The 19015-nt window shown below is 43.3% G+C and overlaps 1 protein-coding gene across 2 annotated transcripts in view; it reads left to right on the plus strand.

The window, feature by feature from the left end:
• The window catches only part of CCDC80 (coiled-coil domain containing 80), a 39050-nt gene extending 22777 nt beyond the window's left edge, over positions 1-16273 (plus strand). For both annotated transcript variants that reach the window (XM_059687850.1, XM_059687851.1), the window contains 4 exons: positions 1892-2040; positions 11876-11979; positions 14775-14855; positions 15760-16273. In XM_059687850.1, coding sequence (XP_059543833.1) covers positions 1892-2040; positions 11876-11979; positions 14775-14855; positions 15760-16106 — 681 coding nt within the window. In that variant the 3' untranslated portion in view covers positions 16107-16273. The remainder of the gene's footprint in view (positions 1-1891; positions 2041-11875; positions 11980-14774; positions 14856-15759) is intronic.
• Positions 16274-19015: the final 2742 nt, after the last annotated feature.

The raw sequence follows: 19015 nt of genomic DNA on the forward strand, positions 1-19015 counted from the left end.
GTGGGGTCCCTTGGCCTGGCCTGCACCCTGTCACAAGCCAGGACTCCTCGGGGGATGTCAAAGAGCCGGTTTTGGCCCGATCCCACAGGCCAGGCTAAGGGACCCCACTGGTGCATGAGTTTGTGCACTGGGCCTCTAGTTATTTTATAAATGGGAAAATTTTGAAATGGTCCAAATATTCCATTGTTGGTCTATAGAATTTGTGTCCAGAAATGTGGTCTCTGAGAAAGACTGGGTTGGATGACCCCCTATGCCCCACATATTTCACTCAGACTAAATTCTTCTGTAACATCAATGTCTTGCATTCATTAGACACTTGTTGAATAGCCATGGTGTACCAGGCCCTGGGGATAAAGATAAAGAGTATTTGGCCTCTGCCTTCAAGACAACCAGATTTGACATAGGTCTACTTAGGAAGGACCTACAAGTTTAACTCCTGATTGAATATGGACAAGACAGTCAGATTTTAGATAAATCTTTTTTTTTAAATATATTTTATTGATTTCTTACAGAGAGGAAGGGAGAGAGAGAGAGAGAGAGAGTTAGAAACATCGATCAGCTGCCTCCTGCACACCCCCCACTGGGGATATGCGCAACCCAGGTACATGCCCTTGACTGGAATCGAACCTGGGACCTTTCAGTCCGCAGGCCGACGCTCTATCCACTGAGCCAAACCGGTTTCGGCGACAAGACAGTCAGATTTTATACCTACTTTGTTCATACGCTTGAAGACAAAGGTTCTGAACTATGAAGAATCATTTTAAAAAAATAACAAAAATAGCTAACTTTGTTGAGTGCTTTCCTTATGCCAGGCTCTCACCTTAACTATTGATAACCTTTATCTTACATATCTAAGATAAATAACAAGAATTACTTTTATTTCACAGAGGAATAAACAGAGGTCTAGGTTGGTTAAGTATCTTGCACAAGTCACCCGGTTAGCATTGGACTTCATATCCATAAAGACTTGCTCCAGAGTCCACTGTTCTAGCCATTCAAGTGTACTGAGAGTATATCATGCTTATGTGAAAATCATCAGGAAAAAGTCTGCCTGGGCTATCCGTAGAGCTGATTCAGCCTGCAGTATTTTTCTGGATCTAGAAAGAGGTCCCTTCATTAATTCTTCTTGTACTTGTGCAGCTGACCTCTAATCTTAGATAATCCCTAAGGTTTCTGCCAGCTTTCACATCCTCTGGTTGACTTAATTTCCCACTGGGAGCCTATGTAACTCCAGGCCATGTCCTTAATGTATGCTGCTTATGCTCAGCCAGCCTCCAAATCCATCTTAGGTTGCTGTTGTAAGTCCAGACAAGAATGATCCAGCAAATTTAATTTTATTATCCTTGAATTCTATCCCAATTCTTTTCTGAGAATACATAAGAAAACGACCTAATTTTAAATGATGGTCACTCAATAAAATAATCTCTGGGAATCATAAAGAGTTTATGCAGATTCCTAATGGCCAAATAACAGTTCCACTTCTGGTAGACAATTACCCTTATTGCTCAGGTAGACTATTCTAACATGTTATTCCATTCCTGTGTTAGATATAGCATTTCTCACTTCCTCGCCAGTTGTGTAGTGAACAGGAACCAGTTTAGTCCCAGAAGTAGGGAAGTGAACTTAGGATATGTGTGGTGAAGGAGGCATGGACCCTTTCCAATAAAAGGAGTGCAGTTGAGAAGCAATCCCCATAAAAGGTAAGCGGCGGTTGTCTCATAGATTCTGAAGTTCATAACATCAGCAGAGGTACTATTACAGGAGAGAGTTTCTAAGGCACTGACCCCTCCAGGCTCTGATTTTTTCAGAGGTCCATTGAGTTCTCCTATTCTCTGAGCAGCAGGAAGAAACACGCTTATACATAATATACTTTCTATTCTTTCTTAAACAGCAATATTATGAGGTGCCTATAGCAATGAAGTCTGTGTTTGATCTGATCGATACTTTCCAGTCCCGAATCAAAGACATGGAAAAACAGAAGAAGGAGGGCATTGTTTGCAAGGAAGACAAGAAGCAGTCACTGGAGAACTTCCTATCCAGGTACATCACCTTTGGAGTCTTCGAGGAGGCGGGCGGGAATGTGTTCTGGGTGAGCTAATGAAAACGCCCAGGAAGCCCAGAGCAGACATGTGCGGAGAGCGACCTTCCCTGGTGAAAGGTCTGTCTGCTTCGCAGCCCTCTGGCTACTGGGCTTAGTCTTTGCCTTGTCGGAAGTAGCTCTGCTCACAAGGCTGGCTGGGGTCAGCTGCAAGCTTGAATGTTGATTTAATGGCTTTGGATAAATCTTTTCTGCTCCTTTTTTGGGCACAAAATACAGAATTCTGCCCTGTGAGGGTTACTTTATTCAGTCAGTGAATTTGGAGGGCTTTGTATACAACAATTGTATTTTACGTATTTATTTATTAGGCCCCTTCTAGTTTCAAACAGGATTTGGAACACTGTGCTTGATTTTCTGCTTCCTTCCAACTCTGCAGAGAAAACAAAAGCCCTACCAGGACCTCAGAAGGAGCAATCTTCTTGACTCAGCTCCCTGGTTCCGTGAGGAGGGTGGTTTATTGCAAACCGTTGTAGGGAAGCTCTTTTCTGTACACACAGAAAAGAATGTAAAAAAAAAATCTCTTCATGTCATTCCTTCCCTACCCGTCCTTCCTGCATGTTGCATAAAAATTCTGTAGGGCCTTTGGGCACAAAGCTGCACTAATTCCACCTACAACAAGTAGGCGCACCCAAACTGAATCGTGTGGCCGAGGGGCTCCTGAAATGGAGCAAGCCTTTGCTTGGAGGCTCAGCGTTAACTGTGTATCACTCCAGGCAGAACTTCTGAACTTGTATCTATAAAGCACATTCTCCATAAGCAAGTCAGAGAGTCAAGAATTCTATGATGTGTAAATGATAATCTGACTTTCTCTAGATTCAGGAAGCATGGGCCTCTTAGGAGATAACCTCATGATGTGTAAAGAGCATAGGACTTAACATTCATCTAAGTTTTGGATCTGCAGTTTACTAGCTATTTTGCCCCTATGTTTCTTAATTAAATATCTCTCAGGGACAAATGAGAATAAAGATAGTAAGTAGTCCTACATCGATCCCAAGCTTGCTGTGATCACTTCCTATATGCTCACCTCTGTGTCAAGTACTTCACCTTCTTTTGTGAGTTTAGTCTTCGCAATGATCCAGTGATCTAAATACTATAACTATTGTCATGTTGCAGATTAAACATCATGGAGAGTAAGTAACTTTCTCTCATCACTCAGCTAGTGTCAGCTCTAGGACTCCGTGGCCCCAGGATAACCTGGCTACCAAAATCCACATTCTTATCTGATACGCCTTTTGAAAATATGAAATGAATGATATTTAGTCTTGAACCCAGAGGCCCAGAGTTTGAAGTGAAAGAAGATCATCCTAAAACCACAGGATTTCAAAGCAAAAAGGAATCTGAGGTTCTTCCTTCACCCAGATTTTCAGTGCAGTGAAAGGACCTGGAATGGAGATGGCAAGTGCATGCCTCCACAGGACTAGACACTCAATTCAGCCTTCATGCCACTCTCTTGGCTGAGAGAGGGCTCTAGGACTCCACAGGCAAATGGCTTCTTGTTCAGTCCTGGGGCCACTGAAACATCAACTTCTGATCCCAGGTCATCCCTGTAGATGGCATTGACTTAGAAGAAGAAGAAGAAGAGCTTATGGTTGTTCTCAAGGAGTTTTTTAAAAAGTATATTTTCCTTTTCTTTCAATTTCTCCTTCCTTCCTTCTTTCCTTCCTTCCTTCTTTCCTTCTTTCCTTGTAGAAAAGATTCTTTAAAAGTTTGCTTTTAATCTTAGTTTTCCCTGAAACATTTAAATTAGACTTTTAAGTCTTATAATCCTATCTAATAATAGACAAACATGGTAATTAACCGTACCTCTGCTACACTTCACATTGGCTAATCAGGGTGATATGCAAATTAACTGCCAACCAAGATGGCGGCCAGCAGCCACGCAGCTGAAGCGAACATGAGGCTTGGTTGCCCCGGCAATGGAGGAAGCCAAGGTTCCCCGCCTGCCTCGGCCCAGCTCTGAGCTCCGGATGCAACAATGTTGCAATTATAGAAACTAAACAAACCCCAGGTACCTGCTTTCAGCCAGCTGGCCTCAGAGCTGGAGCCCGGCCTCAGAGCTGGAGCCGGCTCTCAGCTCCAGTGACAGCTATACAAGGTAAATAAATCCCAGAATAAAAAAAAATAAAAAAGGAGAGACTGGGAGCTTTAGTTGCAGGCTTGGCCCCCCTGAAAACAGCCCTCAGCCCCTCATCCAGGCTGGCCAGGCACCCCAGTGGGGACCCCCACCCTGAGGGGGTGTGGGCAGCCTGAAAACAGCCATCAGCCCTCACTCAGGCTGGGCAGACACCCAAGCGGGATCCCCACCCTGATCTGGGACACCATTCAGGGCAAACCAGCCGGCCCCAACCCGTGCACCAGGCCTCTATCCTATATAATAAAAGGGTAATATGCAAACTGACCCTAACAGCAGCAAGACTGGGAATGACTGGTCACTATGACACACACTGACCACCAGGGGGTAGACCCTCAATGCAGGAGTTGCCCTTTGGTGGTCAGAGCACTCCCACATGGAGGAGCTCTGCTCAGCCACAAGTCAGGATGAAGTCTGCCAGTACAGTAGTGGTGGTGGGAGCCTCTCCTGCCTCCTCAGCAGCGCTAAGGATGTCCGACTGCAGCTTAGGCCTGCTCCCCACTGGCAAGTGGACATCCCCCAATGGCTGCTGGGCTGCCAGAGGGATGTCTGATTGCCAGCTTAGGCCAAATCCCCTGGGAGCAGGCCTCAGTCAGCAGATAGTCATCCCCCGAGGGGTCCCAGACTGTGAGAGGGCACAGGCCGGGCTGAGGGAACACCTCCACCCCCAGTGCACAAATTTTTGTGCACTGGGCCTCTAGTCTATATACATAAAAACCTAATATGCAAATTGTCCCCTCGGGAGTTCAACCGGGAGACTGAGAGTTCATTCACTCTCTATGACGTGTGCTGACCACTAGGGGGTGGCTTGGAATGATGGAAGGCCCCAGCTGGCAGCCAGAAGGTCCCGATTGGCCCTGATCACTGGCCAGGATTAGGACTCTACCCATGTACAAATTTCGTGCATTAGGCATTTAGTTCTTTTTATAACTTAGGAAATTTTACCTACAGTTATAAAGGTCTTTGATAATGTTTGACCTTGCTTAAAAACTCAGTTATTAAACAACTTCATTATTTCAGATATTTCACATTTAATACTAGAGGCCCGGTGCACAAAAATTTGTGAACTCAGGGAGGAGGGGGGTCCCTCAGACCGGCCTGCGCCCTCTCGCAGTCAGGGACCCCTTGGGAGATAACGACCTGCTGGCTTAGGCCCAATCCCGGGTGGCAGAGGGCAGGCCCAATCCCTAGGTGCAGCCCCTGGTTGGGCTCAGAGCAGGGTCGATTGGGGAGTTGGGGCGCAGCCCCCTATCATGCACAGAGCAGGGCGGATCAGGAGGTTGCAATGCCACCCTCAATCATGCTCAGGGTAGGGCCGATTGGGGGGTTGGGAAACTGCCCCCGTCACACTCAAGGTAGGGTCGATGGGGAGACTGGGGTGCTGCCCCCTGTCATGCACAGAGCAGGGCCAATCAGGGGGTTGGGGTGCTGCCCCCTGTCACTCACAGAGCAGGGTCCATCAGGGGGGTTGGGGCTCCATACCCTGTCACGCACAGAGCAGGGCCCATCAGGGGGTTAGGGAGCTCCCCCCTGTCATGCACAGAGCAGGGCCAATCAGGGGGTTGAGGAGCTCCACCTTGTCACTCACAGAGTAGGGTCGATAGGGGAGTTGGGGCACCGCCCCCAGTCACACACAGAGCAGGGCGGATCAGGGGATTGGGGCGCCCCGCCCTGTCACACTCAGGGCAGGGCCGATGGGGAGATTATGCTTCTACCCTGTCACACACAGAGCAGGGCCGATCAGGGGGTTGGGGAGCTCCCCCCTATTAGGCACAGAGCAGGGCTGATCAGGGGGTTGGGGTGCCTTCCCCTGTCACGAACAGAACAGGGCGGATAGGGAGGTTGTGGCCCCGCCCCCTGTCACACACAGAGCCACAGGGCGATTAGGGGGTTTGGGCGCTGCCCCCTGTCATGCTGATCCTGGTGCCGGGAAGCCTTGAGGCTCTGCTGATCCTGGTGCTGGGAGGCATATTACCCTTTTACTATATAGGATAGAGGCCTGGTGCATGGGTGGGGGCTGGCTGGTTTGCCCTGAAGGGTGTCCTGGATCAGGGTGGGGGTCCCCACTGGGGTGCCTGGCCAGCCTGGATGAGGGGATGATGGTTGTTTGCAGCTGGTCACACACCCTTCAGGGTGGGGGTCCCCACTGGGGTGCCTAGCCAGTCTGGGTGAGGGGCTGAGGGCTGTTTTCAGGCTGACGGGTGACTGAAACTCCCAACTGCTCCTTTTTTTCTTTTTCTTTTTTTATTCTGGGCCAGCTTTAGCTCTGAGGCTTGGCTCCAGCTCTTAGGCCTCGGCTGCTGAAAGCAGGTATCTGGTTTGTTTGGGTTCTATAACCGAAACACTGTTTCAACTCCAGCTCTGAGATCCCAGCTGGCTGAAAGCCAGTTTCTGGGGTTTTGTTTAGCTTCTATATTTGTAACAATGTTTCAATCTGGAAGCTCAGAGGCCGGCAAGGCAGGCGGGGAATGTTGGAGTCCTCCGTCACTGAAACAAGCAAACCTCATGTTCACTTTAAGCTGCCTGGCTACCGGCGCCATCTTGGCTGGCAGTTAATTTGCATATCGCCCTGATTAGCCAATGGGAAGGGTAGCGGACGTATGGCTAATTACCATGTTTCTCTTTTATTAGATAGGATATTTATTTTAATTGCTTGAAATAAACAAAGAATTTCTGAGAACTTAAATGACCCATAAGTTTAATAAGTTAGTCTTGTAAACACAGTGAATCTAAAGTTCTCTCATATGTTCCAATAACTGTGTACACTTAGTGAGATTTCCACTTAAAACCATACATTTACAACTATTACTCAATTACACATTCTACTTTTGAATTTTAAGGATGTCATTTTATTAAATCAAATTATCTTAAGTTTCACAAGAACATAAATTATATAAAGAAAACCAGGATCTTCTTAGAAATATACATTATTACTATGACTTTGATTCTTTGACAACATTCTCTTTTTAATTCTAAATCAGGACTAAAAGATGCATACTTTCTGAACCATCCTAGTAAACTCAGGTTGCCCAACCTCTAAAACAGACAGTTATCACTGATGTTATTTATAACCAAGGATTTGGGCCAGCCATGACACTCTCAGCCGCAGATATCATGAGGTCTTCTTTTTACCATCTCCAAGCAGAATGTTTTTTTATAAGCACAATGTCATGGGTTTTAAACCTGAAAAGGAAATCTGACATTATCTCAATTTTTTTCACTCACAATCTTGCAATGCTCATCCACATTGGTCACCTATTTGAATTAGTTTTGTCTTTGATTCTTAAGACTTATACATACATTTTGTATCTAAAGTCTTTTGAGCTGGATGGGGCCCTACAGTATGTAATTATATTTTCTTTATAATGTAAGAGCCCCTGTAGGCTCTTATATTTATTACTATTTCAGGAACGTACATTTCTTATGGATATTCAGAATGGTATATAATCATAATTTGAATATTCTATGGGTGTACATGACCGTGGTCACAACTTAGAAATCATTGTGCTGATCATTATCATTGGTCCTAAAAATTAAAGTTCAATAGTATATTACTTAAAGGCTTGAGAAAGACAGCCCAGAGTTTAATTTTTGGTTTCTCCACTTATTAGTTGAGTGATCTTGGGCTGATTGTTTAACCTCTTGTGTTTTAGTCTTCTCATTTAAAAATGAGGGTAATAAGTGTATCTATTCTTAAGGTTGTTATAAAAGGTAAAATCAATACTAAAGGTAATGATGGCCCAGAATCTAGCACAAAGTGAACAATCAATAAATGCAAGCTATTAGTAGTATTAGGACCAGTTAGTTAGCTCCTAGTAAGAGAATTTTGTCATCAAGAAAGAGGTGAGGAGAGGTGAGAAAAGGAGATTTAGCAAATACCTCAGTATTAAAACCCAGGCAAAGAGAACTGAAAAAAAAATTTAAACTAAAAGTTATATAAATAAATCAGTATCCAAATGGGAATTTTCCTTCAGATTTGCTGAGTTGTCGGTGGGTCTATAAAGCCTGGTTTCAGCTGACCAGACTCTAAGCCAGTCTAACCTTTAGTGACACTAATTTGGTTCAGTCTATAATTACTTTTCTCTGACACAGAAGCCCCAAAGAGTGGGCAAATGCACACTAATTTTGGTTCAGAGAAGCAAACACATCCATAGCTCATATAATTTTTATTTACTGAGAAGCTAAAGTGACAGAAAAAAGCAAGTTGTCCAGAATAAGGGTGTGGATCACGCACACACATCTCTTGTTACATCCTATGGGCGCTATTTTCTTCAGTGTCGAGAGTTGGGGGCTTTTATCTTCCTGTGAAGGGCTATGGGAGAAGAAAAATCATTCCTTAGGGGAAATGACCTTCTCTTGGTGTGTCTGGGACACGGAGTCTCAGACCCCATCCCTCTGCAATCAGGACAGCCGACAGCAGGGCCCACAGGTAAACAAGTCAAAATATACCTCACCCAAAATAGCTCCCTGCAGGACACCTTAGGCTCTGTGTGAGGCCAGGGTGGCTGGCCTGGTTTGGATGCTGGCTGAGGGGTGGGGGGGCAGCGCTGATCTGGCATGTCTCCTAAGGAAGCAGGGAGTGTGCAGGAGACCACGTTTGTGATCCGACAGCAGTCACTTGTCCTTTTCCCAGGAAACCTTGGACCGTCTCAGATGCTCCTCTCTGCTCTTCCATGCCAAACACATTCATCTCCCTATCCTCAGCGGAGATTTTAGTTTTTCTTTCCCTTTGAAGAAAAACAAGCAGAGGAAGCGAATGTAATGTCACAGCAAGCAATTCTTGGCGAGCCTTGCTCCAGGCATCTATTCAGAGGTTGTATTTCATCAGACTATCATTTTCTCCCATTCACCCAAACCACTATTCCCCCAAGAGGCCATTTTCTTTGGGTTGAAAACTCTCATGTTCACTCTGAGGCTAGAAGGGGCACAGGGAGAGAAGCAATGAATAAAATAAGCTGGCTTCCAGCTCCGTGAGTACACTCACAGCCCACAGTTGCCTACGCTGGAGGCAGAAAGCAAAACCCCTTCTCCGGTGAAGGCGGAATTTGAGACAACTCCGTACCGTTGCCGCTTGGCTGCATGCCCTCTGCTCCCGCTCTCTCCCTCCTCCCCTCTCAGGGACCCTGGCAGCACCAGCCAAGCATCGGAATCACCGGAGGGTGGGAGGTGAGGGATACCGAGGCCTGGGAGCCAGATAAATCCGTATTTTTCTACCACCTCTTAGATTTACTAGCTAGGCAAGTTACTTCACTTCTCTAAGCTTCATTTTGTCATCTATAAAATGGAGACAATACGTTGTGTGCTCACTGACTAAGGAGGAACACATATGGTGTAGATGCAAGTGAGCTGTAAAATGATACGAACACAAGGGTTAGATCAGTTATCGTATGGCAGTGTGACAGACAATGTCCAAGGCCTGTTAATGGACACACTTCGACATATAGGAGCGGCAGGTGAAGACACCATCTGTATCCATGTCATCACATGGGTAACTTACATTCCTGAGCTCTGGTTTAATTCTTATAACACCTCTTTGAAGTAGATGCTATTTTTGATTCTAGAGATAAGGAAAAACTGAGACTTAGATGAATTGAGAGATGTGCTTCAGGAACCCCAAAAGTAGCAGTGACAAAGGTTTCCTGGCTTTTCCCACTATCTACTGTGTTGGAGCTATAATAGCAAAAACAAGTTTACTATCTTAATATATAAAGAGCCAGGATCTGTCACAACCTAAACATCTGGACGAACGACCGAACACCAGATTAGGGTCCCAGCTGGCACGGCGGGAGTCGGTCCTGGGTCCTGGACGCCTGTGGCATGGAAGCAGGAGGGAGCTGTGGGCCCTGGCCACCCACAGTGTGGTGGTGTGAGGGAGCTGTGGGAACGTAGCCATGCTGCCATTAAACTGGCCTCTGGGTCCCTCCCCCCACCCGCAGGCTTTGGGGAATCAGAGCCATGCTGCCATCAGACTGGTCTCTTGGTCCCTACCCCCGGTCCTCAGGCTCTAGGAACCGGAGCCATGCTGCGATCGGATTGACCTCTTGGTCCCTTCCGCCACCTGCAGACTTTAGGGAGCCAGAGCCATGCTGTGATCTGGGAATCTTGGTCCCTCCCCCCGCCCGCAGGCTCCGGGGAACTGGAGCCATGTTGCGATGGGACTGGACCCTACCTGAGGGGTCCCAGTTTGTGAGAGCGTGCAGGCTGGGCTGAGAGATGCCCCCCGAGTGCACGAATTTTCATGCACCATGCCTCTAGTCCTATATAATAAAAAGGTAATATGCAAATTGACCCTAACAGCAGAATGACCAGGAATGACCGGTTGCTATAACACACACTGACCACCAGGGGGCAGAAGCTCAACACAGTTGCTGCCCGTTCATCGTCAGTGCGCTTCCACAGGGGGAGCACGGCTAAGTCGAAGCCGGCTCATGGCTGGCCAGTGCATCAGTGGTGGCGGGAGCCTTTCCCGCGTCAGCTGCAGCACTAAGGATGTCTGAGTAACAGCTTCCCATAGGGAGCAGGCCTAAGCTGTTACTTGGACATCCCCCGAAGGCTCCCGGGCTGCCAGAGAGATGTCTGTCCATCAGTCAGACATCCCCTGAGGGGCCCCGGACTGCAAGAGGTTGCAGGCCGGGCTGAGGGACCCCCCGAATGCACTAATTTTCATGCCTCTAGTACATTCTAAAATCCTATGGCTATAGGTTAAATTCCATTCTAGTTCATAGGGGTACTTTATAAGTGTTTGTTCTTACTAATGGGATAGGGTACATTTTAGAACTTGTGCTTGCTTCTGGAGAAACCATTAGATACTGAGGAAGGTAAATAAAGCTTTGTTTTGCCAGGAATCCTCCTTGACCCTTTGAGCCACTTTCCTATTTTCCTTCTTCCTGTCACCTACTTAAAATTCAGTTCTCTTTTCCTATTCTATTTCCCTTTCATATAATTATTTCTTAACCCCCTCCAAGCCCTAGGGAACTCTACTTGAACCTGAATTTTCCTCAGCCGCCTTCTGATTCCTTTCTAAAAAACAGTTTTTACTGAGAGTATTACAGATGTCCCAACTTACCCCCAGTGCCCCCCTCTACCCAATTCCTGCCCCACCCCAATCCTTCATCACCCTGTTCTCTGTGTCCATGGGCAATGTATATATGCAATGTAAGGTCTTCGATTAATCTCTTCCCGCTCCCCTTCGCTGCTTCCCTCTGAGATTCGTCAGTCTTTTCCGTGTTTCCATGCCACTGGTCCTATTTTATTTGTCAGTTTATTTTGTTCATTAGATTCCACATAGAAGTGAGATCAGATTCCTTATTTCTGTTGCTACAATAGGACATACAATTTTGGTCAGTCCTCATTGCATCTGAGAGCTGTGTCTCTTCCTGAGTGACCTCATGAGGCATAGTGGCCAAACTCATGCCTGACATACCATGCAAATGCCACAGTAGGCAGACTGTGAAGTTACAACAGAAATAGTGCAAGAAATGTGGAAATGCAGTAGAATGGCTTTGAGGAGCTATGAGATGTTTCTGAGAGCCAGTGCTTTTTATTTTGGGCATCGGAAAATACCAACAGCCAAAGTGACCCTGCTTCCTAACACTATAGCCTCTATTGTTCGAAGCAGTCATTGTGGCCTTCTGCTTCTTTTCCAGATTCCGATGGAGGAGGCGGTTGCTGGTGATCTCTGCTCCTAATGATGAAGACTGGGCCTATTCACAGCAGCTCTCAGCCCTCAGTGGTCAGGCATGCAATTTTGGTGAGTGGGAAGCCTCGTCATCTCTGCCTTCCCACACCACTCTCTTCCTGCTCAACTCTAAAATGAAACATAGAAGCTTAGCTCATTCAAATGTTCCCCAGTCCAGACTGTAGATTCCCAGACACTTACTCAGTTATACTGAGTATAAAGTTGCTTTCAGACTGGAGCCTTAGTCAACTGGGATCTATTTTTTTCTCTCTCAATATTCTCCCCTCTCGGGTTCTTCATTAAAGTGTTTGAAAATACCTGCTGCTTTACTTGCAGTGATCTGTATTATGTCATATATACGTCTCAAGACCATATCTGTCATCATTTGCCTAAGTTATGATACTCATCAAGTACTTAGGTAATTCTGAATACTTCATGAATTACATGTCTTTTGTACAACAGGAATGGTGCTGGGAATGAATGTATTAATTGAAGCACATTATACTAATTTGCCATTCCTTTAAAAGGGCACCAAGAGATCTGTTAAACAGAACCTTATTTTTAAGACAAGCAGGTAATAGAGAACTTTTTTTTTGTAGTGAATTGCCCAGTGTTTTGAAAATTAATGCGTGTGTGTGTGTGTGTGTTTTACCAAACATTATTATTCTAGTGATCTGATACAGCTAATATCATTTTGAATGTGGATATTTAGAAAGGAAAATGCATAGTACATAGAACCATGGAGATAATGGCAATTCCAAAAGTGGAAATCACAACTGAAGGCTCATTTAAGATATACCTCTGCAGAGGAAGAATTTTTGAGTTCTGGGTGTGGGGAAGTAGCAGGAGCCACTGTTTTTTAAAAAAATTATTATTGGAATCAGCATTATTTTTAGACTTCTGTTAGGAAGGGAAATCATTTGTTATACAACTGTACTTGATTTATTAAAGGGGCTGGGGGTGAGTTTTATAAAGCACTAACAGAGCCTGGATCCTTGCTATGTACCAGTTAACTGTAAATTAACTGGTAATTATAAGTACATTTCAGTTTTTATTTATGCTCCTGTTATCACAGTTAAAATTTAAGACTTTATATCAACATATATAAGATTTGACTGTGACACTATTCTTAAGCATATTTTAAATTATTTGTAACTACCACTGGTGCTAGAAAACAGAAGTTCCTAGAGTAGTTAGTGACCCTTCACAATAAGAATATAAATAAAATCATGACTTGTTAATTTTCTAAAGACATCTTTGCTGCAGCTATTAGGTGATGTTGGTTGTTTTTGTTGTTGTTGTTTGTTTGTTTGTTAATCCTCCACCCTAGGAGATTTTATATATATATATATATATATATATATATATATATATATATATATATATATATATCTTTTATTGATTTTTTTTTTACAGAGAGGAAGGGAGAGTGATAGTTAGAAACATTGATGAGAGAGAAACATCGGTCAGCTGCCTCCTGTACACCTCCTACTGAGGATGTGCCTGCAACCAAGGTACATGCCCTTGACCGGAATCAAACCTGGGACCTTTCAGTCCACAGGCCGATGCTCTATCCACTGAGCCAAACCAGTTAGGGCCGTAGGATATTTTTTCATTGATTTTTAGAGAGTGGAAGGGAGGGGAAGAGAGAGAGAAACATCGATGTGTGAGAGACATATCAATTGGTTGCCTCCTGCACGCGCCCTGACCGGGTGGCGCCAGGGATGGAGCCTGCAACCAAGGTACGTGCCCTTGAATGAAATCACACCCAGGACCCTTCAGTCCAAAGGCCAATGCTCTATCCACTGAGCCAAACTGGCTGGTGTTCTTAATCTCTGCACACAGAGCCTATGTCACATTACTGTAGGCAAACTCTTGTTTATAATATACAGGAAATGTGAACAAGTCATGTGTTTCAGGAATAAATTCATGATCTTCCCTTCTGGAAACACAAGTCAACAACACGTAGAACATAATGTTTTACTTCTCTGAGAAGAGTAAAGACCACAAAAACTTTTTTGAAATAATACTTTGCTTTAAGCTCCTTCTTAAAAGAGACCTCCCCAAAATTGCTTTCCATTTTCTCCCCTGGACAATAATCACCAACAGTATTCGTATTATTAGTCCCAAGTTATTACCCTGACTAGGCTGGAATCTTGTCTAAGCCATGAGATCTTGAGAGAACGAATTGGCAGCTGCCTCGCCCTCCTGTTTCTTTCTCCTGAGTCCCTCCATGTGTGCTTCATCTTCAAAAGAATTCCAGTGAGCTGCCTAGGCATGACCTCTCCTTCCTGAAACTTTAGCTGAGGGTGGGAAGCAGGCTGTGCTTGCCTAAGTGTGACCTACGCTTTGAATCCTCTAAGTAAGTGGTAAGAACCTGCCTTTTAAGCCACAAACTTTATTCAGGGAAGCCAGAACTATTTCTTTAACAATCACAATGGATAAGGTCTCCAGTCTTTTTTCTGAAAGCAATCCATGTAAGTTTATGTGACTTTTTTTTCAGAACACTAATCAGTTTAGATGATCTTAGATATTGTAATGTTCCGATGACTTCATTTTCGTTTTGTCATTTAATAAAGTCAGAGTCACAGTTTTAGAGCAAATTCTTCCATTTTAATATAAAAAAAAAAACACACACCCCAAAGCAAACAACATCTGATGCTGTTAATTTTCAAAATCTACAATTGTAGAAGTATGTAAGTATTTTCGTATGGAATAATTTAAAAATAGATTATTCTACCTAATCAGGTTATGTTCTATATTCTTTTTAAACTTAGAGATTTTAATGGTCAGACATTGGTGTTTGGAATTAAAAGATGATTTAGAGTCCTTTTCCCTAATTCTATGGCTTTCTTTTTTTCTCTCAGGTCTGCGCCACATAACCATTCTGAAGCTTTTAGGCACTGGAGAGGAAATTGGGGGCGTCTTAGAACTATTCCCGATTAATGGTATAGTGTTGTTCTTTTATAGCAATTAAATTATATTGAATTTTATGCAAACAGTGCACATAAGGATGTGTGTGTGTGTGTGTGTGTGTGTGTGTGTGTGTGTGTGTGTATGCGTGGGAGGAAGGGGAAGTGGAGTGAAAAAACTAACATTGTTTTCAATGTAAAATTACTCATAAATGATAGTAAAACTATTTACTTTAACTAGTGATATTTGACTGGTTTTCAAAGCATTTTCATCTATGTTATCTCATTTAATCCTCCCAATGGTACTATGAGGCCCATAGTTTGTATCTTATTGATTCCCTTTCAACAGATGAAGACATATTCGAAAAGGCTCCCAGAAGCTGAAAGAAAATGACTAGTGACTAAAGAAGGCATAGCCAGGCTTCCTTCCAAGATCATGCTCTTTACACGAGAAAATGTGTATGAAATCCAGGCACAGTGCTGGATGGTGTCAATCACAATAGTTCAAATTCATGTACCCAAGGCTTACATGATTGGTGTTTCTCACCTTTGACAATAAAATAAGCTTTTTTAAAATACAGACAACAGCATCAAAAGAAAAACTATAATTGCAAAGAACTAACTGAGCTAATTGGAAATAAACTTAGAAATGCAAACAATATAATCTTCGTTAATCACAAGTCTTAAATAAATTGATCTTGCAAGGATTAAATTAAGGGACTGGTTTTATATTTTTAACATTCCTATAAAGGGGACATCATGTGCACAGCAGGGACATTTAATTTCCCTGGAAAAAAACCCAGCAAACTTCTTTAATTGAATCTTGAGCTAAAGAGAATAGATCATGGGTCCTTTCTTCATTCTCACTGTGATTTCTTCTCACTTTGTTTTCCTGAGTGCTCTCTTTAATCCACTAATCATTTTTCTAATTCTATTCTAGGGAGCTCTGTTGTTGAGCGAGAAGATGTACCAGCCCATTTGGTGAAAGACATACGTAACTATTTTCAAGTGAGCCCTGAATACTTCTCCATGCTTCTAGTTGGAAAAGATGGAAATGTAAAATCCTGGTATCCTTCCCCAATGTGGTCCATGGTGATCGTGTATGATTTAATTGATTCAATGCAACTCCGGAGACAGGAAATGGCCATTCAGCAGTCACTGGGGATGCGCTGCCCGGAAGATGAGTATGCAGGCTATGGTTACCATAGTTACCACCAAGGATACCAGGATGGTTACCAGGACGACTACCGTCACCATGAGAGTTACCACCATGGATACCCTTATTGAACAGAAATATGTAACCTTAACCCCAGTCAGTTTCCCCTTCATCTGTTAAAGCCACATGTGGCCAGCTACATAAAGGAGTTCTGCCTACATTCCACACTGCCCACTACATTCCCTTCTTTTTCCTTTCTGTGTTCTTCCAAGATTAAATAATAGCAAACCTTGGCCTACTCATGAGTTGTTATTGAAGCCTTAAGTCATAAAGACATTTGATAAGAATTTGTTTCTCTAACTGGAGGGGATCTGGTGCTGAATAATGGTTACTGAAAACTGATATTTTACTTCTCTTACATGATGGACATGATTTGGAATACAAAATTCTATAGAATAAGTATTTATGTCTGTCTTTTACTTTTTTAGTATTCATTGATAAGTGAAAACTATGATCAAAAAAATTAAAGATCACAGCACATATTTTCAGGACACATCTGACCAACTGGGGCAGTCAGAGAGATAGTTTCTTAACCTTTTTTGAAATGTTCATCTAGAAATGACTAAGATGTTGTTTTCTTTCATGAAGCTTGATACCACAGGGGTCCATTGATACTGGCTACCAAACCAGAGAAGGCACCTAAACCAGCCTTTCTATTATAGCCACTTCCCACTCTGTTGACATTATCTTGAGTGTGAGATGGGGCAGGGAAGAGGAATCCCTAAATCATCAGTGGACTCTGACCCTGCTGCTAGAGGGGACACCTACAGAGTTCCAGCAGGTACCATGGACTTCCTGGCATGGAACACCTTGACCCCTCACCGGTGACCCCTGTACTTACTTGCTAATGGGCCTGTTACCGCACAGGACCTTGTAAAATAAAATTACAAAAAAGGAGATTCTACCCAGGAGTTCTTTTGTGCTGTCAAAGGCAAATGTTACTATATCACAGTGGATAATATTGTAGCTGGAGAACAAAAATATAATCTTTTTCTTTGAAAAATAACATTTGTTTTTTACATATGGCACATAAACTAAATACTTTCCTTTCCCCCTTCCTTCCTTCTTTCCTACTTTTCTTTTTACAACAAACAAATAAGTACTATTACCAACTAATATCTACGAGCTGGCTTTGAGGCAGTCAGTCAGATTCCCAGGATGACAGTGCCAGCGTCTATCAATAATGGGATGCTTATTTTTTGCCACTGCTAGTAATAACTAATTCTCCAAATAATGTTTGTTTTGGTTATTAACTCTAATGAGCAAAGATGTCGATAACTGCATTTCGAGGCACATGTGAATGTTCCCTATTAACTCACCTGTGCCTATTTGTACAAATCTGCCTTCACATCGTCTGAACTTTGTTACAATTAAGGTAAAAATGGAAATTGTGACTACATGAGTTTGAGAAAATCTCTTGTTTTGCCCCTCATTCTCCATGAAGACCATTCATTCTTACCTGTTATACAGGCAACTAAACTGATTAGTGTTCTGAAAAAATTCACATAAACTTACATGGATTGCTTTCAGAAAAAAGACTGGAGACCTTGTCCATTGTGATTCTTAAAGAAATAATTCTGGCTTCCCAGAATAAAGTTTGTGGCTTAAAAGGTCCAGAAAGTTCAAGTGACTTTAGAACACAGTTCTCTTATTCTGTAAATTATGCTCCCGTCACACCCCTCTCGCATGCTGGAGAGCTTTCCTCCTTCCCCCTTCCAGAACAGCCTGTACCAGCTGCTAGAGACGTGCAAGGGAAAGAACCAGGTTGATGTATGTTACTCTTAAATTTATGCCAGGGGGAAGCACAGCTTAAAATTGCCAATAAAAATGAATTTCTTTACCATCACTTCTGAAATAATGTAGGGACAATGCTTAAGTAAGAGGCCAGATAGTCTCAGTTTTAGGAAATATGATAATGAGGAGTTTCATCGCCCAAAGAAATGAATTTAGATAGAAATAGAAAACTTACTTCTAAAATAATATAAAATAAGGTTATAGCTCCTACAATCAAAGAACAACAAGCATTTTTCATAAGCTCAGATTACTTTTTCAATCATTCCTCTGGTTTTGGTTGCAGCCTGAGATTAGTAATTAGCAATGTGTCTGACTCTCCTTTCTCTAATGAGAGGGGCCTAAAAACTATGGGTCATCACTTGGAGCACTGTAGAATTAGCCATAGCTCAGCAAAAACCCTGAAATACCATCAGAGGAAAGTGCTATTGGTAAAAGTCATCAAACTCTACAATCTGGTAAAATACAAAGTATTCTCCAGCAGATGAGAAAATTGGATATTTAGGTAACATGAATCTCTCTGTCTTCTGGGGGTATAGATCACAGAGTTTGAAATCTGGGTATTGTTTTTCTGTAAAAGCATTTCTTTCAAAACCAGAGCAACAGAAAAAATGATAAGGAACAAACAATTTATCATGTTTTAGAAAGACTGTGGAATTACGGTACTTAAAAAGAAAAGAACCTGGTTGAGTTAGGGAAATCTGGATGATCCTGAAAAGGACACAGCCTTGCCAAAGTCACTGGTTGTCACAGTTCCCTTCCACGAATTTCAATAGTTGTTTTTTTTTTACCAGAGAAATCCCAGGCTCTGAGGTGAATACTAACTCAGCAGAGTTCCTTCCCCTGCTACAGAGGCAGGCGGCTGAGGTGCAGTGGAGTCCGTGGCACCCAAATGGTCTCATTTTCTGGAGGTTAGCTAATAATGAAACTCACACCTTCTCAACTTCTAGAGCATCGAGAATAAAAATAGCTCAAGACCAGAGAGGATGGTAACCTCAGTGGGCCCTGATTGTTGATCTCAGGACTCAGTCATGTATGGAGATTACAGATAGAGAGGCCTCTTGAAAAGAAACTTTGTCCATTGCTCTGCCACCACGAATTCTTCTTTCCCTGTTGATTGCTTTCCTTTTTTCCTCTCTCCTTGGCTGCTCTCTACTTAATGGGTTGGGGTGTGTAGAGAGTGCGGTGT

The sequence above is a fragment of the Myotis daubentonii genome, chromosome 3, assembly GCF_963259705.1.
Source record: "Myotis daubentonii chromosome 3, mMyoDau2.1, whole genome shotgun sequence".
NCBI classification, from domain to species: Eukaryota; Metazoa; Chordata; class Mammalia; order Chiroptera; family Vespertilionidae; genus Myotis; species Myotis daubentonii.